This window comes from Triturus cristatus, chromosome 3_2 (genome assembly GCF_964204655.1).
Source record: "Triturus cristatus chromosome 3_2, aTriCri1.1, whole genome shotgun sequence".
In the NCBI taxonomy this organism is placed as follows: domain Eukaryota; kingdom Metazoa; phylum Chordata; class Amphibia; order Caudata; family Salamandridae; genus Triturus; species Triturus cristatus.
The window spans coordinates 1,181,685,639-1,181,711,621 of NC_140584.1; the positions used below are offsets into that span (position 1 = coordinate 1,181,685,639).

Here is a 25,983-nt window from a genome sequence, read left to right on the forward strand (position 1 = left end):
AATTATAAATCATCAATTGGATCAAGTGACCTCTCTTGTATTATACTTGACTAAACGGGAACAATATGAACTTTAAAAAAAATATGTTTGCAAAGAAGAGTGGTGCTGTTCTGATTTAGTAAAAAAAATATGTAGTAACTGTATATAAAAGAGTACATGTGTTCACCCAAAGACCTGCTATGTCAAGTGTCCTCAAATATGGTATTCTTTATGGACAGTGTTCGTTGATGCTTTAAAAGCATGCACTTAATTGAATAATTTCATTTCCTCCTTTCATCATGATTAAATGTAAGGTTGATTGGCATCTAGAAACACTATGTAAACATAGATATTCCTAAAAAGTCACTTTCTTAACCCCTTCGCCGCGGCAGGAATTCCGCCGCGGCGCTGGGGGGGTTTGGGGGCAGTTGCGGTGGCGCTGTGCTCGTGATGGAACCACTCCGTCACGAGTCACGGGTGAGCTGTGCTCATGACGGAGTGGTTCCGTCACGTCTCCGCCCATTGTGCTAATCGCCCGCACAGGCGGGGATTTAGCACCGCGTGGGCGGATCGGCCGCCAACGGCCGCAGCATGACAGAACCACTCCGTCATGAGCACAGCGCACCCGTGGCTCATGACGGAGTGGTTCCGTCATGAGCACGGAAAGGGTTAAGTGCCTTTGGTTTTATACACATTACTTTGTATGTTTTATTGTTATGTGTTATGTCTATTGATTTTAGCAAAATATATATATTTATACACACACACACACACACACACATATATATATATGAATATATATATATACAGTAGCGCTAAAATCGACCATATTCCTTTATTATTATCAGGAGTTCCCTCTCCAGATTTAAATATCATCACTTGTCTTCTTGGTTTGCTCCCATCTCACAGGAGTTAGGGGGTGCGTGGGAATATGAGTTAGACTTGCGGGACGGGTCTCCCAAGGATAAGGAGGTCACTGTAATACTGGAAGTTGCATGATGCTGTGGATTGGAAATTGAAGGCGCCACACTGTGTTTGGGAAGGAGTCATTCAGGAGACTGCGCTTCAAACTGTATGGCAAATCTCCCTAAAACCACTCTATTCAGTGGTAAAGCCAGCCAATCTTAAGCGTAACCACTTCTTCAGTATCAACAGATTATATTGGACCCCTCAAAAGATAGCATAGTTTGTACATGCCTACCCCCAGATGTTGTAGGTGTGGCCGCCTAAGATCTGATGAACAACATGTTTTTTTTACGTGCCCAGACATAAAGGCTTATTGGCAGGATGTGTTCAACTACATCTTTGAGATGAATATAATGTTAAGTGTAACACTGGTTTTATTGGGAGTGGAAATCTCTCTCAGCCAACTTCAGCGTAGATCGCAGCAGGCTCGGTTGTTTTATCTGATGCTTTTGGCTTGGAGGGAGCTCTATAAGCATTGGACGAATCCGTTACCTCCTAGAGCGGTGGATTGGCTTCAAGCTGTAAGATGTTACTGCCGAATAGATATTGACTGTAGACCCGGTGGGGTAGCTTTCCAAAGATGGAGTGGTATGAGGGTTATGAAAACAATTTAATGATTGGTCGTAGGATTACACCTGGGTGCATCCAGAAACCAGGTATCTGGTCTTGACTGGTGCGGCGAGGGCCGTCGAAAGTATGCAGCAGGCTGAGGGCTGGAAAGTAATTATAGAAGTGGCCTGATTTTACAGATAAGGTGATATGAGGACAAAAAAAAGGAATTCCCGAAACAAGAATTGTGTCCTCCAGATTACCTCTTCCCCTCCCCTTTAGGCAAACATAGCACAGTCGTGCCAGGGCTGATGCAGACACCGGAGTTTAGAATCTCTCCATCAATAGCGCATGCACGAGGCGAACGGTTCCTAGCTGGTCTAGTGTTTGCACGCTGCTGGAAGTGAAGGTCACTTCCGACGTGAAGGAGCACAGACGCCTTTTCTATTACAAGGAGCGAGTATGAGAGAAAACACTGCAGAATCCCAATGATTCTCCGACTGGGAGTTCGCTGTGTAAATTGAATTATCCTGTCGGATCGACACTCAACCAAGAGGTGCAAAAAGAAGTACACATACAACCGATCGGTAGTATGCACAGACCTCATTATTTATGGTGAGTCCATTTGTGGCCATCTCAATTAATTGTTTGTATTATAATGGAAGTAAGTAACTCAATATGGCTGAATTGAGTTCTACGACAGCAATAATTGGGCTATAGAAGTTGTTCTTTAATTCATTTATGACAGATGTGTTCTGTTTCATCGCAGATTTTTTCTTTGATTAAATCTGCACATAATTTTTCTGTGACAATAGCACATAGTTTTCAAAAATGAGTTTCATGTGAACACTTGTTATAAGTTGATGGTTAACAACTAGGCAGGAATGTACCCTCTGCTCTTCATGCCACACATAGTGACTCTGGCCCAGAGGATCTCAGCTAAGGTGGCAATACGAGTAACACAACTGGGGCCTGACATGTTTAAACTCACCATGTTTGCAAACTATATCTTGACCTCACATAACGACCTAGTCACATCCTTCCTTGCCCTGTCATTACAGCTAGAGGAGTTCAGGGAGATGTTAGGAAATAAATATGTCCAGTGGGCTGGAGCCTGATTTGGAAATTGATGGATGGCACTCCGTCCTTCAAAGTGGAAGAGAACATTATTACCTCCACCATCCTGACAGACTACCATCCTTTAGACTTAGGTATGACTCCCAGCCCAGCGGTCATCTCTGTACACTAAAAGGAATTGCAGCCCCCAGTTACAATAGGAGTCACCCATTACATGGAGCTGGAGCTCCACAAAATGCCTGGAGGTCAATTTGCCCCCCAGGGCACAAGGTTTGTACGCAGCAAACTACATACTTTGTATTTATCCTAAGGAACCCGCAGAGGTGGCACAACCTTCACTTGTTACTTGTACAACACATAGCATTTGTTAGGATGTTCTTGAGAAGGTCGCTCTTCCTCCTTTATGCTCAACCAATTCACCTACTCGGGAGCATGTTGGACAAACTCCAGAAACTGCATCACCTTCACATGGGAGGAAGAAGGCTGAGAACGGGGGTGCAACAACACTATTAACTCTCTAGAAATGAAGGCCGGGAGGGCCAGATTTCACTGCCTACTACATGGCGGCCTAGTTGAGGTACAGGGAGGACTGGTCAAGAGAAGAAACGGAGCAAAGAGTTCTTCTTATTGGACCACATGTTGGTGGACAGGATACATTGGTGGTTTCCATGGATAAGACTGCAAGACATAACAAACAGTACTAGAACCATGGGTTATAGGTGTGACACTGAAAGTGCTGGATAAGATAAGAGCGAAGGGGGGTTTGTCGAGTTACCCATCCTCTTTTACCCTTACATTCAGAATATTTAGATTTCCAGTATGGAGTAGACAGGAAAACATTCCAACAGTGGGAACTGAATAGATGCAGGAAACCAGGAGACCTCTTCAGCAAAAGGATCATAAAGACCTTTGAACAAATCAAGAAGGAATATGGATTGAATGAAATATTTCCATACACCCAGATATGGCACTGGGCCTTGCACCAGTGATACAGGGTGAGGTAATGATTGAAGTGACCATATTTGAGAAACTCTTAGAATTGACAGGCTTAGACCAACTCCTGGTCTCAAAACTCTACAAGAGACTGGGGGTCTCCAGATTGGTGCCAAGTGGTCCTCAGAATGGACCTGTGTGCCTGAGGACTGATTTATTATTCTCTGTATTTTCACTAGAGGTGCAACTACCACTGATGGAGCAGAAGCTAGCCTGAAAATACTGCTACAGTGGCAGTGTACCCTGAGAAGCTACATAGCACACGGGGAGGTTTTCGGCATCCTAGAGAGGATGTGGAAAAAGGGGCACTCTGTGCCACATTCTGTGGCACACTAAATTCAATAGATTCTGGAAAGAGGTTCTGAGCGACATATCTCAGATTGGAGTCCTGACGTCAGTTCATGGGACGTTATTGGGTGGATACCCTTGAGGTCAAGAAAAGAATACAGTACCCTGGGCTTGTTGCTGCCTTTGGTGGCAATACAGACACTGTTGGGCAAATGAGGTAAAGCGTGACCACCAACAGGCATAGACTGGTATCATGGATTTGGTAGGTGCTGAGAACGGCGAAGGTCTTATACAATATCAAGGGTATTGAAAAGATCTTTGGAGAATATTGGACCTTGTTACTAAGCTTCCAAGCAAATGATTTCAAATCGCTCACATGCCCATGAACACAATGGGCACTCTGGACCATCCCAACAGACAAGATGGGTGAAGGAACCTCAGGTTGACAGAGGGAAAAGACAACATCACAGTACGAGGTGGACTTGGCTCCTCCCAATCGTGTACCCACCTAGCTCCCTAACTGAACAGCATTATACTGACATTCTCGAGGCAGGGAATAGGAGTCCAGTTGGGGGAGGGGAAGAATTAATTTGGCTATTGTTGAAACATGATTCTTCTGCTATCCAGAAAGCAAGATAGGTTGTGTGCCCGCCTTGTATTGTTATCTTGGCAAATATCAACAAAAAATATTGAAACAGAAAACTGCAGAGTTCTCACAGACTTACGTGAAGAGTTTAGTTCAGCTATCGTAAGAGACTAATTAAAGGAATGTTTCTGACGAGAAATCTCAAATAATCAATCATTTCGTGCTAATAGCTGGAAAGCGGGTAGGATTTTGGAAAACTTCACTGATGTTTAGGACTGATTCATGATTTGAATGGATGAATTTGTAAGAACTAATGTTTGTTCAACACAACACTTGAAAGCAAAACATCTCAATGTAAGAGAAATAGATGTCATCTGGATCATCTTATTTTATTTAAATATTTACTTCTTTGTCTTTATTTAGTATACTAATTTATAATAATCCCATCACATGCATGAATATCAAATTACCTAGACAACATAAGGACTATCGATCCAGAAATATCCCATCAACTTACTCATGAGGAAGTTGTTGAACAAGTTCTTGTTTGACATCCAACTCCTGCAACATTGTTTCAAATAGTAACTTGATATGATATAAATGGGGGTCCCAAAATAAATAAATAAATAAATAGCAGTCTAGCTTTCAAGTCCTGGCATTAACCGCTGCTCATGATTCCAGGCTGTGGAAACCCTGAAGGTCTAATGTGGGCTGATCTGATGAGAGTTCGCATCCACAATTGCAGTCCTCACAGGTCTGCTTCCAAGTTCTCTTTGGCGACCTTCACTGACTGAGGCTCTGGCACTCTTGGATTTGGAATTAGGGCTGTCTACTGATGCTGTCATCCCTTGCCTGTCTCTTTTACAGTTATGGATGGATACCCAAAGTTTGAGATCAATTCTTTCATAAGTTCATTTTGGTGATGAGCAGTGAGTAACTTTCTATTGGGAAATCTGCTTTATCAGGTTGGTTTAAAGTAAGAAATATGTTTTTTTGTTCTTTGTAGGGTTGTAGATAAGGAACACCATTTGTGAAAAGTAAACCCTTTGGGTTTTAGAATTGCCTATAGCGTGGTTTTAACAAGACTGAGGCTTCTAATTCGAAAGAACTACAGAGGCTGCCAACAACAATGCCAACTTTGTGCTATTTGTGATGAGCTGACTTACGGCTCAGTGTGGAAGAGGCGACTCCATTTACAGGACACGCAGAGCCAGAAGTACAGGGTGACACAAAGGTAAGCGATTCACTTGACTTCATTCATTCATTTATACTCAGAAAAAGATCCCTGGGTGGAATACTCTCTGGCATGTGGGGCACAGGAATGCGTAATTCCTTGAGATGCAGGCTGCAAGCTGCAAGAGGGCAAGCTGAAGGGTGAGGGGCACACATACTATAACCCATGGGCTAGTCACTCTGAGATCACCAGCGACATGGGATCCTGTGGATCCTGAGATGCCCTTTATGTCCCATGATAGGTAAAGCTACTGAGATCTGGAGAGAGAATGAAAGGGGTTGAGGGAAGGAATGAAGAAGAGAGAGGCAGAGTTAGGAACAGACTGAGAGAAAAAGAGGAATAGACCTAGGTGTGGATTTAGAGTTTTGGCAGAATCGGTACATGCAGGACAAAACGGCGCGGATGTCCTGTGTACCCTATTGAGAGAGTTTTTATGTCAATGACGTCTAAATAGGGCAGACGGGACATCCACTGCGTTGTGGCAGCTGTCCCTCATCTGCCAAATTGGACATCTAATGATGTGTAGAGCTGTCTGAATCAAGCAAATAGAAGTCACCTTGAAAATATCTACTCTGTAATGCTGATTACCATTCTTACACTCATGGGGTCCGATTCACAAAGAGTCTCCGCACTCTTGATGGAGGCCCCGTATTCATGGGGAGGGGCTGCGAGGGGCCCACACTCATGGCGGGACCCCAGCAATCAGAAGCTGCAATGCAGAGGTCCCGCCACAAGTGTGGCCCCCTGCCATGACTATGAAGCCTACGCCACGAGTGTGGCCCCCCTCCATGACTACGGACCCTTCACCACGACTGGGGAGCCCCCGTCACAAGTGTAGAAGCTCTTTGTGAATCGGATCCAAAGAAACTAATGGTGAATAAGAGCCACAATGACCAATCGGTTCTGGCAACAATCCTTCCTACTCTTAAACATGGGCGTCACCTCACATGATCTTTGGAACCAGGCCTGATTTCTCAGTGCACAAAATCCTACTCCTCCCCCACTGATCTCCTATCGCGGTTTCTAGTTCTCAGATTCGGCCACCAGAGCTTCATGCAGGTCTCCGGGCCTGAGATCTAGAGTTAGACACAACTGCAGATCTGGGCTTAGGTGCTGTACACAGTTCCTGACAAGAACTTCAGCCCCAGGTTCAGTACTCTACGTTCGGCTTCGAAAGCGAAGACCAGATTGAAGATGAGGCCTCTAGACCCGGGCAGGTTCCTCCACAAGAGCTCTCTTTATGTCCCCTTGCCTATGCTGGGCACAGAGATGGTGTACAAACAAACGGACACAAACTCCACCTTTTACTCAACAAGATGTTCAGTCCACGCCCATTGGGCTATTTATTCAGGTACACAGGCTACACACCGGGTGAGGTTAGTGATGGCTGTCCGTTGGTGCAAGCCAAGCTGCCAAGATCCTTGAAACATAATGACACATATGCTGAAGGGTCAGAGGTCATATGAAGGAATAGATTGAAGGAGTTCCGAGTTTCTACGTAGAACTGTACAGTTTCTGTGGACAATGACTGCCTCTTGCGGCAATGGGAACATGGAAGAAGGGCCAGAAGTCCCAAGTATAGGGACTGGTGAAACCCCAACCTTGACTTCAGGTCTACACAGCCTGCGTGCCTCCAGCTGCCACGACAGAGATCCCACGGAGAGCGGAGTCCCCTCTGTGATGGAGATGGTGATAGTTAGCACTCGGTTTGGATGTCTCGTCTGGCAGCCGGGGACTGTTAGCACTCGGATTGGATGTCTCGTCTGGCATCACTTGGGTAAAGTCCTACGACTGCCTCAGTCTCCACACTGGGTGGTTTTTCTAAGAGAATGACACCTTCTTCCGAGGAGGCCACCTTCTCCTCCTCCCCGGGGTCCACCTCAATGTCCGGAAGGCAGAAAGTTCTACACAGGAAGGTAGCATTTAGGCGGGAAAGGCCGAGCCACCTTCTGAGGGTCCGTGAGAGGCCGTACACGCGCAGGGTTTCCCTCTTGCGGGCCTGGACCGAGTCCTTGTCGGAGTCTGGCTTCCAAAGGGACAGTTCGGGCAGCAGCCCCCGCTCCTCCATAGTGCCTGAAATGCAAACATGAGACATGCTGAGTGAGGAGTGTGTGAGAAAAGAGACTCTCAAAGAAATTGAATGCTCTGTCAAGAGTTTCACGCCCTTCATCTTCCCGCAGATTTACCATCATAACATTTAAGATAGTGATGCTGTTTTTATATGAAAAGATTTAATACACAAAGAATAACAGGGTCTCTTAAACTTGTTTAATTCAATTTTGGTGTGAGTTACTGCATCACATCTTTGTGTCTTCTAAAGCACAAAGAAAGTACCTTCTGTGACTCCAAATACCCAAGCATTGATGCAAATGCAATGGAGATTTGGCAAAAAGTGAAATGACATTTGCTAAATTCATACCTCACTGGTTGTAAGAGGACATTTATACCTCAACATGTGTTAGAATTTATATGATATGGCCGGAGATCAGTGCCAGGGAAGCAATGAGCCTGTGCAGGAGTGTGTGAGGCTCGTGATAGGGGGAGGGAAACCCCTCTGAAGTGTACCACGTCAGTAACAGGTAGTTGAGTGAGACGGGATAACAGTGCACAAGGCCAGTGACAAGGGGTGAGTGAGACCTCACTGAAGTGGACCATGTCAGTAACAGGCAGTTGAGTGAGACTGGAAAACAGTGCACGAGTCCAGTGAAAAAGGGTGAGTGAGATCTCACAGAAGTGTACTCTTCCAGTAACAGGCAGTTGAGTGAGACGGGATAACAGTGCAAGAGGTCAGTGACAAGGGGTGAGTGAGACCTCACTGAAGTGGACCATGTCAGTAACCGGCAGTTGAGTGAGACTGGAAAACAGTGCACGAGTCCAGTGACAAAGGGTGAGTGAGATCTCACAGAAGTGTACTCTTCCAGTAACAGGCAGTTGAGTGAGACGGGATAACAGTGCAAGAGGTCAGTGACAAGGGGTGAGTGAGACTTCACTGAAGTGGACCATGTCAGTAACAGGCAGTTGAGTGAGACTGGAAAACAGTGCACGAGTCCAGTGACAAAGGGTGAGTGAGATCTCACAGAAGTGTACTCTTCCAGTAACAGGCAGTTGAGTGAGACGGGATAACAGTGCAAGAGGTCAGTGACAAGGGGTGAGTGAGACCTCACTGAAGTGGACCATGTCAGTAACAGGCAGTTGAATGAGACTGGATAACAGTGCACAAGGACAGGCACGAGGAGCGAGTCAGACCTCACAGAAGTGTACCATGCCAGTAACAGGGAGATGAGTGAGTCGGGGTAACAGTGCACGAGTCCAGTGACAAAGGGCGAGTGAGACCTCACTGATGTGTACTATGCTGGTAACAGGGAGACGAGTGAGACTGTATAACAGTGCACAAGGTCATTGACAAGGGGTGAGACCTCACCAAAGTGTACTATGATGGTAACAGGCAGATGAGTGAGACTGTATAAAAGTGCACAGGGCCAGTGACAAGGGGTGAGTGAGACCTCACTGAAGTGTTCTATGCTTGTAACAGAGAGATGAGTGACACTGGATAACAGTGCACGAGGCCAGTGACGAGGGGCGAGTGAGACCTCACTGAAGTGTACTATGCCAGTAACAGGGAGATGAGTGAGACTGTATAACAGCACACGAGGCCAGTGACAAGGGGTGAGTGAGACCTCACTGAAGTGTACTGTGCCGGTAACAGGGAGTTGAGTGAGACTGGATAACAGTGCACAAGGCGAGTGACATGGGGTAAGTGAGAGCTCACTGATTTAGTGTACTATGCCATTAACAGGGAGATGTGTGAGACTAGATAACAGCGCACGAGGCCAGTCACGAGGGGAGAGTGAGACCTCACTGAAGTGTACTATGCCGGTAACAGGGAGATGTGTGAGACTGTATAACAGTGCACGAGGTCAGTGACAAGGGGTGAGACCTCACCAAAGTTTACGATGCCAGTAACAAGGAGATGAGTGAGACTAAATAATAGTGCATGAGGCCAGTGCAAGAGGCGAGTGAGACCTCACTAAAGTGTACTCTTCCAGTAACAGGGATATGAGTGAGACTTGATAACAGTGCACAAGGCCAGTGACAAGGGGTGAGTGAGATCCCACTGAAGTGTACTATGATGGTAACAGGGGGATGAGTGAGACTATATAACAGTGCACGAGATCACTGACAAGGGGTGAGTGAGACCTCACTGAAGTGTATGAGGCTGGTGATAAGGGGATGAGTGAGACTATATAACAGTGCAGTAAGCCAGTGGTAAGGGAACGAGTGAGACCTCACTGAAGTGTATGAGGTCAGTTATCAGAGGATGAGTGAGAATACATAACAGTGTAAGAGGCCATTAAGAAGGGGATAAATGAGACTTTACTGAGGTGAATGAGGTCAGTGATAAGCAACGAGTGAGACTATAAGAGTGTTAGAAGCCATCCATAAAGGGATGAGCCCGAAAACACTGAAGAGTGGTAGGCCAGTACAAAGGTGATGATTGAACCTCAATAATAGTGTCTGTGGCCAGTGATTAGAAACAAGTGAGACTGTATAATAGTGTAAGAGTCCAGTCATAAGGGGATGAGTGGGACGTGGGGTCCGTAGTAAGCAATGAATGAGACTCCATGATAGTGTAAGATGCCAGTGATGAGGGGATGAGTGAGACTGTATAATAGTGTAAGAGTCCAGTCATAAGGGGATGAGCAGGACGTCAGTGCAGTGTATGGGGTCCATAGTAAGGAATGAATGAGACTCCATGATAGTGTAAGATGCCAGTGATGAGGGGATGAGCGAGACTCTGTAAAAGTGTAAGAGTCCAGTCATAAGGGGATGAGTGGGACGTGGGGTCCGTAGTAAGCAATGAATGAGACTCCATGATATTGTAAGATGCCAGTGATGAGGGGATGAGTGAGAGTGTATAATAGTGTAAGAGTCCAGTCATAGGGGGATGAGCGGGACTTCAGTGCAGTGTATGGGGTCAGTAGTAAGGAATGAATGAGACTCCATGATAGTGTAAGATGCCAGAGATGAGGGGATGAGTGAGACTGTATAATAGTGTAAGAGTCCAGTCATAAGGGGATGATCGGGACGTGAGGGCAGTGTATGCGTTCCGTAGTAAGCAATGAATAAGACTCCATGATAGTGTAAGATGCCAGTGATGAGGGGATGAGTGAGACTGTATAATAGTGTAAGAGTCCAGTCATAAGGGGATGAGCGGGACGTCAGTGCAGTGTATGCGTTCTGTAGTAAGCAATGAATGAGACTCCATGATAGTGTAAGATGCCAGTGATGAGGGGATGAGTGAGACTGTATAATAGTGTAAGAGTCCAGTCATAGGGGGATGAGCGGGACTTCAGTGCAGTGTATGGGGTCAGTAGTAAGGAATGAATGAGACTCCATGATAGTGTAAGATGCCAGAGATGAGGGGATGAGTGAGACTGTATAATAGTGTAAGAGTCCAGTCATAAGGGGATGAGCGGGACGTGAGGGCAGTGTATGCGTTCCGTAGTAAGCAATGAATGAGACTCCATGATAGTGTAAGATGCCAGTGATGAGGGGATGAGTGAGACTGTATAATAGTGTAAGAGTCCAGTCATAAGGGGATGAGCGGGACGTCAGTGCAGTGTATGCGTTCTGTAGTAAGCAATGAATGAGACTCCATGATAGTGTAAGATGCCAGAGATGAGGGGATGAGTGAGACTGTATTATAGTGTAAGAGTCCAGTCATAAGGGGATGAGCGGGACGTCAGTGCAGTGTATGGGGTCCGTAGTAAGGAATGAATGAGACTCCATGATAGTGTAAGATACCAGTGATGGGAGGATGAGTGAGACTGTATAATAGTGTAAGAGTCCAGTCATAAGGGGATGAGCGGGACTTCAGTGCAGTGTATGGGGTCCGTAGTAAGGAATGAATGAGACTCCATGATAGTGCAAGATGCCAGTGATGAGGGGATGAGTGAGACTGTATAATAGTGTAAGAGTCCAGTCATAAGGGGATGAGCGGGACTTCAGTGTATGGGGTCCGTAGTAAGGAATGGATGAGACTCCATGATAGTGTAAGATGCCAGTGATGAGGGGATGAGTGAGACTGTATAATAGTGTAAGAGTCCAGTCATAAGGGGATGAGCGGGACGTCAGTGCAGTGTATGCATTCCGTAGTAAGCAATGAATGAGACTCCATGATAGTGTAAGATGCCAGTGATGAGGGGATGAGTGAGACTTCAGTGCAGTGTATGGGGTCAGTAGTAAGGAATGAATGAGACTCCATGATAGTGTAAGATGCCAGAGATGAGGGGATGAGTGAGACTGTATAATAGTGTAAGAGTCCAGTCATAAGGGGATGAGCGGGACGTCAGTGCAGTGTATGCGTTCCGTAGTAAGCAATGAATGAGACTCCATGATAGTGTAAGATGCCAGCGATGAGGGGATGAGTGAGACTGTATAATAGTGTAAGAGTCCAGTCATAAGGGGATGAGCGGGACTTCAGTGCAGTGTATGGGGTCAGTAGTAAAGATTGAATGAGACTCCATGATAGTGTAAGATGCCAGAGATGAGGGGATAAGTGAGACTGTATAATAGTGTAAGAGTCCAGTCATAAGGGGATGAGCGGGACGTCAGTGCAGTGTATGCGTTCCGTAGTAAGCAATGAATGAGACTCCATGATAGTGTAAGATGCCAGTGATGAGGGGATGAGTGAGACTGTATAATAGTGTAAGAGTCCAGTCATAAGGGTATGAGCGGGACGTCAGTGCAGTGTATGGGGTCCGTAGTAAGGAATGAATGAGACTCCATGATAGTGTAAGACGCCAGTGATGAGGGGATGAGTGAGACTGTATAATAGTGTAAGATACCAGTGATGAGGGGACGAGTGAGACTGTATAATAGTGTAAGAGTCCAGTCATAAGGGGATGAGCGGGACGTCAGTGCAGTGTATGCGTTCCGTAGTAAGCAATGAATGAGACTCCATGATAGTGTAAGATACCAGTGATGAGAGGATGAGTGAGACTGTATAATAGTGTAAGAGTCCAGTCATAAGGGGATGAGCGGGACGTCAGTGCAGTGTATGGGGTCAGTAGTAAGGAATGAATGAGACTCCATGATAGTGTAAGATGCCAGTGATGAGGGGATGAGTGAGACTGTATAATAGTGTAAGAGTTCAGTCATAAGGGGATGAGCGGGACTTCAGTGCAGTGTATGCGTTTCGTAGTAAGCAATGAATGAGACTCCATGATAGTGTAAGATGCCAGTGATGAGGGGATGAGTGAGACTGTATAATAGTGTAAGAGTCCAGTCATAAGGGGATGAGCGGGACGTCAGTGCAGTGTATGAGTTCCATAGTAAGGAATGAATGAGACTCCGTGATAGAGTAGGATGCCAGAGATGAGGGAATGAGTGATACTGTATAATAGTGTAAGAGTCCAGTCATAAGGGGATGAGCGGGACTTCAGTGCAGTGTATGGGGTCCGTAGTAAGGAATGAATGAGACTCCATGATAGTGTAAGATGCCAGTGATGAGGGGAAGAGTGAGACTGTATAATAGTGTAAGAGTCCAGTCATAAGGGGATGAGTGGGACTTGGGGTCCGTAGTAAGCAATGAATGAGACTCCATGATAGTGTAAGATGCCAGTGATGAGGGGATGAGCGAGACTCTGTAATAGTGTAAGAGTCCAGTCATAAGGGGATGAGCGGAACTTCAGTGCAGTGGATGCGTTCCGTAGTAAGCAATGAATGAGACTCCATGATAGTGTAAGATGCCAGTGATGAGGGGATGAGCGAGACTCTGTAATAGTGTAAGAGTCCAGTCATAAGGGGATGAGTGGGACGTGGGGTCCGTAGTAAGCAATGAATGAGACTCCATGATAGTGTAAGATGCCAGTGATGAGGGGATGAGCGAGACTCTGTAAAAGTGTAAGAGTCCAGTCATAAGGGGATGAGTGGGACGTGGGGTCCGTAGTAAGCAATGAATGAGACTCCATGATAGTGTAAGATGCCAGTGATGAGGGGATGAGCGAGACTCTGTAATAGTGTAAGAGTCCAGTCATAAGGGGATGAGTGGGACGTGGGGTCCGTAGTAAGCAATGAATGAGACTCCATGATAGTGTAAGATGCCAGTGATGAGGGGATGAGTGAGACTGTATAATAGTGTAAGAGTCCAGTCATAAGGGGATGAGCGGAACTTCAGTGCAGTGGATAAGTTCCGTAGTAAGCAATGAATGAGACTCCATGACAGTGTAAAATGCCAGAGATGAGGGGATGAGTGAGACTGTATAATAGTGTAAGAGTCCAGTCATAAGGAGATGAGCGGGACGTCAGTGCAGTGTATGCGTTCCGTAGTAAGCAATGAATGAGACTCCATGATAGTGTAAGATGCCAGTGATGAAGGGATGAGTGAGACTGTATAATAGTGTAAGAGTCCAGTCATAAGGGGATGAGCGGGACGTCAGTGCAGTGTATGGAGTCCGTAGTAAGGAATGAATGAGACTCCATGATAATGTAAGATGCCAGTGATGAGGGGATGAGTGAGACGGTATAATAGTGTAAGAGTCCAGTCATAAGGGGATGAGCGGGATGTCAGTGCAGTGTATGGGGTCCGTAGTAAGGAATGAATGAGACTCCATGATAGTGTAAGATGCCAGTGATGCGGGGATGAGTGAGACTGTATAATAGTGTAAGAATCCAGTCATAGGGGGATGAGTGGGACGTCAGTGCAGTGTATGGGGTCCGTAGTAAGGAATGAATGAGACTCCATGATAGTGTAAGATGCCAGTGATGAGGGAATGAGTGAGACTGTATAATAGTGTAAGAGTCCAGTCATAAGGGGATGAGCGGGACTTCAGTGCAGTGTATGCGTTCCGTAGTAAGCAATGAATGAGACTCCATGATAGTGTAAGATGCCAGTGATGAGGGGATGAGTGAGACTATAATAGTGTAAGAGTCCAGTCATAAGGGGATGAGCGGGACGTCAGTGCAGTGTATGGGTTCCGTAGTAAGCAATGAATGAGACTCCATGATAGTGTAAGATGCCAGTGATGAGGGGATGAGTGAGACTATAATAGTGTAAGAGTCCAGTCATAAGGGGATGAGCGGGACGTCAGTGCAGTGTATGAGTTCCGTAGGAAGGAATGAATGAGACTCCATGATAGTGTAAGATGCCAGAGATGAGGGGATGAGTGAGACTGTATAATAGTGTAAGAGTCCAGTCATAAGAGGATGAGCCGGACTTCAGTGCATTGTATGCGTTCCGTAGTAAGCATTGAATGAGACTCTATGATAGTGTAAGATGCCAGTGATGAGGGGATGAGTGAGACTTCACAAGTGTTCAAGGTTAGTTATATCAGATAAGTGAGATGTCACTGAAGATCGTGAGGCCAGTAATAACAAAATGATTACACCCCTATTGTATTGGATGTCACCAGTGATAAAGGATGAGTGAGACTCCATAAAAGTGTAAGAGGCCAGTCATAACAGATGAGTGAGACTCCTTCAAAGTGTAAGTGGCCGGTGAAAAGGGGATGAGTGAGACTTTATCAAAGTGTAAGAGGCCAGTGATAAGAGTTGAGTAGGACTGCATAAACGTCTAAGAGGCCAGTGATAAGAGTTGAGTGGGACTGTATAAACTTGTAAGAGGCCAGTGATAAGGATATTAGTGAGACTCCATAAAAGTGTAAGAGGCCAGTGATAGGACATGAGTGAAGCTCCTTAAATTGTAAGGGGCCAGTGACGAGGGATGAGTGAGACTCCTTAAAAGAGTAAGAGGCCAGTGATAAGAGTTCAGTGAGGCTTCATACAAGTGTAAGAGGTAAGTGATAAGAGATGAGTGAGACTCCATCAAAGTTTAAGAGAACAGTGATAAAAGATGAGTGAGACTCAATAAATGAGCAAGAGGCCATTAATAAGAGATGAGTGAGACTATAAAAGTTTTTGAGGCCAGTGATAAGAGATGAGTGAGGCTCCGTCAAAGTGTAAGAGGTCAGTGATACAGAGATGAATGAGACTTTATCAAAGTGTAAGAGGCCAGTGATGAGGGATGAGGTAGACACCTTAAAAGTGTTTGAGGCCAGTGGTAAGAGATGAGTGGGACTCCATCAAAGTTTAAGAAGACAGTGATAAAAGATGAGTGAGACTCAATAAATGTGCAAGAGGCCATTGATAAGAGATGAGTGAGACTCCCTAAAAGTGTTTGAGGCCAGTGATAAGAGATGAGTGAGACTCCGTCAAAGTGTAAGAGGCCAGTGATAAGAGATGAGTGAGACTCCGTCAAAGTGTAAGAGGCCAGTGATAAGAGATGAGTGAGACTCCATGAATGTGAAAGAGGCCAGTGAAAAAAGATGAGTGAGACTCCATAAATGTGCAAAAGACCAGTAATAAGAGATGAGCGAGACTCCACAAAAGTATTTTAGGCCAGTGGTAAGAGATGAGTGAGACTCATAAAAGTGTAAGAGGCCAGTGATTAGGGATGAGTGGGACTGCATCAAAGTATAAGAGGGACGTTATAAGAGATGAGTGAGACTCTCATGGTGTAAGAGGGCAGTGATAAGAGATGAGTGAGACTCCATAAATGTGCAAGAGGCCAGTAATAAGAGATGAGTGAGACTTCATAAATGTGTAAGAGGCAGGAGAGAAGATATTAGTGAGACTCCAAGTGTAAGAGGTCAGTGATAAGATATGAAGGTGACTCCGTCAAAGTGTAAGAGACCAGTGATAAGATATAAATGAGACTACATCAAAGTGTAAGAGGCTAGTGATAAGAGATGAGTGAGACTCCTTGAAGGTGTAAGAGGCCAGTGATAAGATATTAGTGAGACTCCATAAAAGAGTAAGAGGCCAGTGATAAGATATGAGTGAGACTCAATAAAAGTGTAAGAGGCCAGTGATAAGAGTTTAGTGAGACACAGTCAAAGTTTAAGAGGCCAGTGATAAGAGATGAGTGAGACTCCTTGAAGGTGTAAGAGGCCAGTGATAAGATATGAGTGAGACTCAATAAAAGTGTAAGCGGCCAGTGATAAGAGTTTAGTGAGACACAGTCAAAGTGTAGGAGGCCAGTAATAAGATATTAGTGCGACTCCATAAAAGTGTAAGAGGCCAGTAATAAGATATTAGTGCGACTCCATAAAAGTGTAAGAGGCCAGTGATAAGTTTAGTGAGACACAGTCAAAGTGTAAGAGGTCAGTGATAAGGAGATGAGTGAAACTTCACTGAAGTGTGTAAGGCCAGTGATAAGAAATTAGTGAGAGTCCAAGTTTGTTTGTTAGTTTATTTATATAACATAGCTTATCAGCCATGAGGGTTTCCAGGCGTTGTCCATGGGCACGGGAAATTTAGGTGAATTGCCCATAATCACAGGATCTTGCACTGACACCGAGACTTGTAACACGGATCCCCAGGTCCCGAATCGGCAGCTCTGACCACTGCACCACATCCTCTCCCTCTCTCCTCTCCATTAAAGTGTAAGAGACTAGTGAAAACGAGATGAGTGAAACTTCACTGAAGTGTGTATGGGCCGTGATCAGGCATGATCGAGGTTCCATAAGAATGCATGAGGTCAATGATAAAGAGACGAATTATATTCCATACTACTGCATAAAGTAAGCAAGAAAGGGTTAAGCAAGACTTGGCTGATGTTGTGTTTGTCATTATCACATAGAATGTTTGGTACTGAAGTGTGTGAGGTTAGTTTGATGAAATTAGTGAGATGGCATTGCAGTATTAAACATCCAGTATTGATGAGAATGAGAAAGATGAGGACAATCATGAAAACAGAGACCACCATGGACATCTGTATTTGCTTTATTTATATCCTACACCCACACAACACATTGGCTGCACCAAGCCTGCTTCTCCCCCTACACCCACACAACACATTGGCTGCACTCAGCCCGCTTCTCCTCCTACACCCACACAACACATTGATTACACCAAGCCTGCTCCTCCCCGTACACCCACACAATACATTGATTACACCAAGCCTACTTCTCCCCCTACTCCCACACAGCACATTGCTGCACAAAACCTGATTGTCCCCCTACACCCACACAACACATTTGATTACACCAAGCCTGCTTCTCCCCCTACACCAACACAACACATTGGCTGCCCGCTGCCCCTAGCCTGCTTCTCCCCCTGCACCCACACAACACATTGATTACACCAAGCCTGCTTCTCCCCCTACACCCACACAGCGCATTGGCTGCACCAAGCCTGCTCCTCCCCCTACACAATACATTGGCTGCCCCAAGCTTGCTTCTTCCCCTACTCCCACACAACACATTGATTACACCAAGCCTACTTCTCCCCTACTCCCACACATCACATTGATTACACCATGCCTGCTTCTCCCCTGCACCCACACAACACATTGATTACACCAAGCCTGCTTCTCCCCCTGCACCCACACAACACATTGGCTGCCCCAAGCCTGCTTCTCCCCCTACACCCACACAGCGCATTGGCTGCACCAAGCCTGCTCCTCCCCCTACACCCACACAACACATTGGCTGCCCTAAGCCTGCTTCTTCTCCTGCACCCACAACACAACACATTGATTACACGAAGCCTGCTTCTCCCCTACTCCAACACAACACATTGATCACACCACACCTGCTTCTCCCCTACACCCACACAGCACATTGGCTGCACACAGCCTGCTTCTACCCCTGCACCCACACAACACATTGGCTGCACCAATGTTGGTTCTCCCCCTACTCCCACACAACACATTGGCTGCATCAATGTTGGTCCTCCCCCTACTCCCACATAACACATTGGTTACACCTAGACTGCTTCCCCTCCTACACCCACACAACACACTGATTACACCAAGCCTGCTTGTCCCTCTACCCCCACACAACACAGTAGTTGCACCAAGCCTGCTTCTCCCCCTACACACACAGCACCCTGGTTGCACCAAGCCCGCTTCTCCCCCCCCCACACACACAGAACACACTGGCAGCACCAAGCCTGCTTCTCCCCCTACACCCACACAGCACATTCACTGCACCAAGCATGCCTCTCCCCCTACTCACACACAACACACTGGTTGCACCAAGCCCGCTCCCCTCCCTACACACACACAAAACACATTGGCTGTACCAAGCCTGCTTCTACCCCTACTCCCCCCCCCCCCTTTTTTTTTGATAACCAAATTTATTGATTTTAGTGAAAAAGCGAGCACAAAGAAAAACAAAAACAGAAGACCAGCAGCAAGTAGAAGCATCAGTGCACATCAGAGACATGATGATGTTATGAAAGCAAATACGTCCTGGATATTCATAAGCATAAAAGGGAACAGAGTAACGTCCACCGTGGCCCGGACCACCCCAGGAAGTTTCAATCCTCCATCACCCCCACCCATTTGCCCCACATTTTGTGGTATTTCTTTGGGCATCCCCTGGCTTCGTACAAGGGCTTTTCCTGTGCCACGCACCAGTCCACGCCCCTGCGCCATCATGCCATGGTGGGTGCCGTCGGGTTCAGCCAGCTCTCTGCAATGTCCCTCTTGGCCACCATCATGGCTGTGTTTAGAAAGAGTTTGTCAGCCCGAGATCCATCCAGCCCCTCAGTGACCCCCAAGAGTACATTCAGTGGGTTAAGAGGAACCTCCCAGCCCAGGACCTCAGTGAGATCTCCGACCACTGATTCCCAAAAGCGTGTGACTACTGAACAAAGCCATACCTTGTGGTAAAAATCAGCTTGTGGTTGACTACAGCTGGGGCATGACACGTCGGACCTGAGCCCTGCGTGGTGGAGGCGCTGCTGTGTAAGGTAGGCAGTGTGGAGGTAGTATACTTGGACTAAACGGAGCCTGGCCGAAGCTGTGATTGTTTTAGGTGACATTAGCACGTCTCTCCAATCGTCGTCTTCCAATGTCCCGAGCCATCCCTCCCAGCGGTCTCTGAGGTGGTGCAGTGCGGTGGGAGTGTGCTTCGTGAGGGCGCGATAGAGGCAGGAAATCCCCCCTTTCCCCAGGTTTCCAGTCATGATTTGGGCTTCAGGCGGGCTGTATTCAGGTAAGTAGGTGCCTTCTGAGATGTTGGAGTGGAGAGCATGGTGCAACTGCAAGTAACGATAAAACTGTGAGGGATGCAGGTAATACCGGGTTTGCAGGTCTTGGAAATTGCGCAGACAGTCCCCATACGTCTCCCAGCTGCGAGATCCCGATTAGATCCCACGCTCTGAAGCCAGATAAATTAGCGAGCTCCTGGAGCCAGGTGCCCTGCCAAAGTGGGGTATATTGAGTCAGTTTGCCTGACCAGCAGGTGTGGCGCAAAGAGGCCCGCCAGGCCAGAAGCACCCTCGCATGACTGTGGGCAGGGTTCTGGGGATGGTGCTCCTGTACAGCATCCCATGGATGCAAGACAGGCCCGGGACATGTAGTTCCAGTCTGTATGCTGGGTCGGACCAGCCACAGTTAAACCAGTCATGTATAGTGAGGAGCCGGGTTGCCAAGTAATAAAGGTACAGGTTTGTCATCCCCAGATCGCCATCGAAGGCCGGGATCCAGCACTGGGTGAGGGCCAACCAGGGCCTCCGACCTCCCCAGAGGAACTTGGTAGCTAGACTGCATCTCTCTGAACCACGTCCGTGAGAAGAACAAGGGTACATTCTGAAGTCCATATAAGAACCTGTGTAAGATCATCATTTTAAATAAGGCTGTTCTGCCCATAGGGTTCAACGGCAGCGCTTGCCATCTGAGGAGGTCAGCTCTGTCCTTTTTCATTAGCGGGGTTACGTTGAGCGACCAGGCAAGGTCAGGGAGGAGGCCAACCCATATCCTGAGGTACTTGAAGGACTGCCTCCGAAGAGGTATCGTGGTCTGTCAGTCGAAGCACTCCCTCGAAAGATGGAGGGGGACCAGAACAGACTTAGCTGAGTTCAGTCGGAGGCCGGAGACTCAATGCACGAAGGCACCGGGTTCCAGACTGCGCTGGCTCCGCCAGAAAGAGCAGAACGTCATCTGCGTGAAGGGCAATTTTGTCCTCCCCAGCCCAGGCCACTTCCACCCCATAATTTCCGCGTCTGACCGTATGAGGCAAGCGAAGGGCTCCATTGCCAATGCAAAGAGGAGGGGCAAGAGGGGGCATCCCTGCCTCGTGCCTCTTCTGATGGAGAAGGGCTGTGACTGTGCGCCATTGACCAGCACCCGGGTCCGCGGCTTGCTGTATAGAGTCTTTACCAGGTTGCAGAAGTATTTCCTAAATCCCATCTCCATCAACACCTCCTCAAGATATCACCAGTCCACTGAATCAAAAGCTTTCTCGAAGTCAACGAAAAGGAGTGACAAGTATGGAGTCAATCGCTGGCGATTCTCCACAGCGAGGTGGAGGCGCTTGAGACAGTGTCTGGTGCCCCGAGAGGGCATGAAGCCTCACTGATCGGGGTAGACCAGCTTGGCCAAATTTCGTCGTATGCGGTTGGCTCAGACAGAGGCAAATACTATGAGTTCCGAGTTAATGAGAGAGATGGGGCGGTACTCGGAGCACTGCTTCGGGTGGGCTGAGACTTGGGAATCACCACAATGGTGGCAATATCGGTTTCCGCACGGAACGAGCCCCTGTCCGTCGCCTCGGCGTACACCTCCAGAAGGTGAGGCACTAGCCTGTCTCGGTAGGCCGCATAAAACTCCTGCGGGAGTCCGTCTGGCCCCAGGGTCTTGACGGAGGCCATGTGAGATATGGCTTCATTAATCGGGAGGTCCAGCGCCTCCGCCTCGTGTTCGCTAAGCCGCAGGAGAGAGATCTGCTCCTGATGAAGCAGCTCCGGGAGCGAAAGATTGGGAGGTTGAGCAGAGTAGAGGGCAGCGTAGTAGGTGGCAAAGCACTGAGCTACCTTCCCCGGGGAGTGGTGGGTGGAGCCATCCGGGGCTGTTACCTCCGGTATAATGCAGTTGGCCAATGGGTACGTGGCCAGGCGATGGGGTAGCTCCCCGTTTTTGTCTCTACATCCATAGGCTCTCGCCACAGAGGACCTCCACTACAGCTTGGCGGCTTCCAAGGAAGTCTGCTGAATCTCATCTCTCAGAAATGCCAATCATCTAATTCGGGCCACGGATCTCCCCTCAGGCGGCTGGCCCTCGATGAGGGTGGCTTGGTCCTCCAGTAGCATAAGCCAGGCGTCTTGCACAATGCATTGGAAATTGAGCTGGCCCTTAGCGAAGCCACGAATGGTGACCTTACCAGCTTTCACAGGGTACCAGGTGAGGAGACCGAGCCATGGTTGGTGGCGAAGTAGAGTTGGAGCTTGTCGCCCATCGATTCCCTAAAATCTTTATCCTGGAGAAACCAGGCGTTTAGCCTCCAGATCGGGCGCAAAGATCCTGGGAGGTCGCCAGTCTCCATCATTAAGGATGAATTAAGGGTGAATGGTCGGAAATGCCTCTGGGGAGGATGGTGATGTCTTTAATTACTCGACAATCAATGGCCGGCATGAAAATATAGTCAATCATGCGTGCGTGTGGTGGGATGCCGAGGTGTTTGTGTACTGTCAGGTCATTGGATGCCAAAGTCTCCAGGCGCCACATAACCCTAAAGCGGCTGCCCAGTTCGTCAAAAGATTAGCGTGGGTGATTCTGATGGCCGAGGGGGGTCCAGCGGGGTCAAGGGCAGGGTTCATGACTGCGTTGAAATCCCCCCCAACGATGGTCATTCCCAGGGGCAAGGCGGCAACCAGATCTGCAATACGCTTAAGGGTGGAGGCCATCAATGATGGCGGGGAGTACAGGGACAGCAAGTTCAGGGCCCGGTCTCCTATGGTCCCTTCCAAGGCCACAAAGCTACCTGAAGGGTCAGTAGTGGTCTTGCGTAGTACAAATGGGAGGGCGCGGCGCACAAGGATGGCTACGCCCCTCAATGAAAGCCGGAATGCCAGACCCCGCCATAGCCTTACCTCGCCAGGGAGGGGCAGTTGTGGCCTACAAGGTGGGTTTCTTGGAACATCAGTATATCAACTGCGTGGCTTTGTGCGTATTTCAGCACTGCTGTTTGCTTGACTTTGTCTAACAGTCTATTAACATTCCAGGACATTATGTGAAGCGTTCCCCTCCCACTATGATTGCCAGTCATGGGGGATACAAGTGTACGGTGAGACTCGTGGAATGGGCGGCAGGCGCCGGAGGAATGCTGCGCCTGTGTGAGTTAGTAAGTGCACAGTTGTAGTGTTAGCTGTGCATGCGCTTGCCATGCTGCCAGAGATGCTGGCGTAATGAACAAGATGTGTCAACAGAAAACTGGAACGACGGTCCCTTTTCCCTAACCTACCCCCTACCTATACTTCGGGAACGAAAGCATCTATCGACCCAAACAGAGAAGAACTGGAAAAAGAACCAAACTGAAACGCTTGGGAATGGGGATTCATAGAGGACCCCTCCTCATATCAGGATGTTCTGTGGCAGTGTCCATCAAGAGAGATAAGCGGCGGCAAGCTTGAGTACTGTTCCTTGGGCCGCAGAGCTGATCACGGCCAGCGGTTCATTGCGGGCTCAGGGAAGACCTTGAGGAGCGCCGGACTCTGGGAGAAATCAGTATCAGTTAGGTCAGGTGGAGATGAGCTTTTAAATAAGGCTGTTCTGCCCATAGGGTTCAACGGTAGCGATTGCCATCTGAGGAGGTCAGCTCTGTCCTTTTTCATTAGCGGGGTTACGTTGAGCGACCAGGCAAGGTCAGGGAGGAGGCCAACCCATATCCTGAGGTACTTGAAGGACTGCCTCCGAAGAGGTATCGTGGTCAGTCAGTCGAAGCACTCCCTCGAAAGATGGAGGGGGACCAGAACAGACTTAGCTGAGTTCAGTCGGAGGCCGGAGACTCAATGCACGAAGGCACCGGGTTCCAGACTGCGCTGGCTCCGCCAGAAAGAGCAGAACGTCATCTGCGTGAAGGGCAATTTTGTCCTCCCCAGCCCAGGCCATTTCCACCCCATAATTTCCGCGTCTGACCGTATGAGGCAAGCGAAGGGCTCCATTGCCAATGCAAAGAGGAGGGGCAAGAGGGGGCATCCCTGCCTCGTGCCTCTCCTGATGGAGAAGGGCTGTGACTGTGCGCCATTGACCAGCACCCGGGTCCGCGGCTTGCTGTATAGTGTCTTTACCAGGTTGCAGAAATATTTCCTAAATCCCATCTCCGTCAACACCTCCTCAAGATATCACCAGTCCACTGAATCAAAAGCTTTCTCGAAGTCAACGAAAAGGAGTGACAAGTATGGAGTCAATCGCTGGCGATTCTCCAGAGCGAGGTGGAGGCGCTTGAGACAGTGTCTGGTGCCCCGAGAGGGCATGAAGCCTCACTGATCGGGGTAGACCAGCTTGGCCAAATTTCGTCGTATGCACTTGGCTCAGACAGAGGCAAATACTATGAGTTCCGAGTTAATGAGAGAGATGGGGCGGTACTCGGAGCACTGCTTTGGGTGGGCTAAGACTTGGGAATCACCACGTTGGTGGCAATATCGGTTTCCGCACGGAACGAGCCCCTGTCCGTCGCCTCGGCGTACACCTCCAGAAGGTAAGGCACTAGCATGCCTCGGTAGGCCGCATAAAACTCCTGCGAAAGTCCGTCTGGCCCCAGGGTCTTACCGGAGGCCATGTGAAGTGACCACAATCACAACCGATTTGTGGAGGAAGACGTATTTATTACTGCTCATCACAACAACAGCTTCCAGGGAATGAATCTATGCTTCAAGCACAAACATTCCATCACCCAGGAGCTAATAGAAGATTCAAGGTGCCATGACATCACCACAGTAGCTATTACAATATCTCCCTTCTTTGCATAAACAATATAGCAAAACAATAAAGAAAAAACAGCAAAACAAAATTAATAAATTTCATACAAAGAAAAATGAATAACAAATAAAATCACTTAAAATACAAAAACTAGCTTGATAAAATCTACAAATACTGTAACATTTTACAAATCCATACGTTTGGGAACAATTCTTTTGCGCGTACTCCTCCTGATCGATACGGAAGATCCCTCTGGAGACCTTTCTTGGGATGACCCATTACAGGACCGACTTTTTCCATTCAACCCAAACTTCCCATCCTCTGGGGAAGAATTATCGAAACAAGATACAGAATTATCCCTTAAACCCATTCGAAGTGCAACCTTATCAGGGATTCTATAAACCCTAGACACATTCCACCAATTTTTTCCCTTGACTCTCACAGCATGCCGCGAGACCAAATCTACACACACAGGTTGACTGAATTTAGACAGACCTTTGGGTACATTGTGCGGGATCTTTATCTTAACCCAATCCCCTTCTTTGATATTGTGAGACCACTCCTCTTTAAGAGAACTCTCTCCAGAAGGATAAGAAGTATTTTCCTCAACATAATTTTTATGGCATACCTGTGAAGGCACAAATTTCTCAAAAGAAGATGACAAACCTGAACTGGACAAAAGTCCCCACTGCCTCATCCAAGCTGGACACATGTTAAACGTGGCAATTCTCCCTCTCAGTAATTCAAATGGACTTTTCCCAAACTCAATACCCGGTGTAGTCCGATGTGCCCACAACATACTCTGAACAGCTCCCCCAGAAACAGCCCATTGCACACAATCAACCAAAATACGATTCATGCGCTCAATGAAACCATTTCCCTGTGGGTGATAGAGAGCTACACGCTTATGAAGGATACCAGATTGACTTAAAAAACAAGACATTTCTTTGGAGACAAATTGCACTCCATTGTCTGACACTAATTCTTTAGGAAAACCTTCCCTTGCAAAAAGGCTTTCCAAAAACTTGATAACTTTTGTCGTATTAGGCTCAGTCATAAAACACACTTCCCACCACTTACTGTAATAATCCGCAACCACCAAAGCGAATTTATACTTGTTAGATAAGACATTGAACGGACCAATGAAATCTAAAGCCAGTTTCATCCAAGGCCCTGAAGGTAACTCAACTCTTACTTTGGGAGGAATAACCGTCTTGATTACTTTGTCACTGGAACAACATGTATAACAATTCTCAACCATACTCTCTATATGCCGATCCATTGAAGGCCACCAATAAATGGAACGAACTCTGCGCTTGGTACAAGTCTGCCCCAAATGACCTTCGTGCCCTGCCTTAATTATGCGATCTCTCAAACTCACTGGAAGTACGAATTTGTCGCCACGCAAAATCATTTCACCTTCCTCTAAAGAAAGTTCATCAGCCACTTTAGCAAAAGGTTGTAATTCAGAGTCTAAATGTTTCTCCTTTGGCCAACCCTGAATGATACACCTTTTAACCTCCTTAAGAACAGAATCTGCTTTTAACGCATCAAACCATTCATCCTCCTTGAAACACCCCTCTTTACAAACATCAATACTTGCAA

General features: G+C 47.3%; 1 protein-coding gene across 2 annotated transcripts in view; it reads right to left on the reverse strand.

The window, feature by feature from the left end:
* Positions 1 to 6,962: 6,962 nt before the first annotated feature.
* Positions 6,963 to 25,983, reverse strand: part of SLC23A3 (solute carrier family 23 member 3) — a 339,671-nt gene continuing 320,650 nt past the window's right edge. The window contains exon 11 of one of the 2 annotated variants that reach the window (XM_085650085.1): positions 6,963 to 7,745. In XM_085650085.1, the coding sequence (XP_085506211.1) occupies positions 7,411 to 7,745 (335 nt within the window). In that variant the 3' untranslated portion in view covers positions 6,963 to 7,410. The remainder of the gene's footprint in view (positions 7,746 to 25,983) is intronic. The other variant, XM_085650084.1, reaches the window with a different exon arrangement.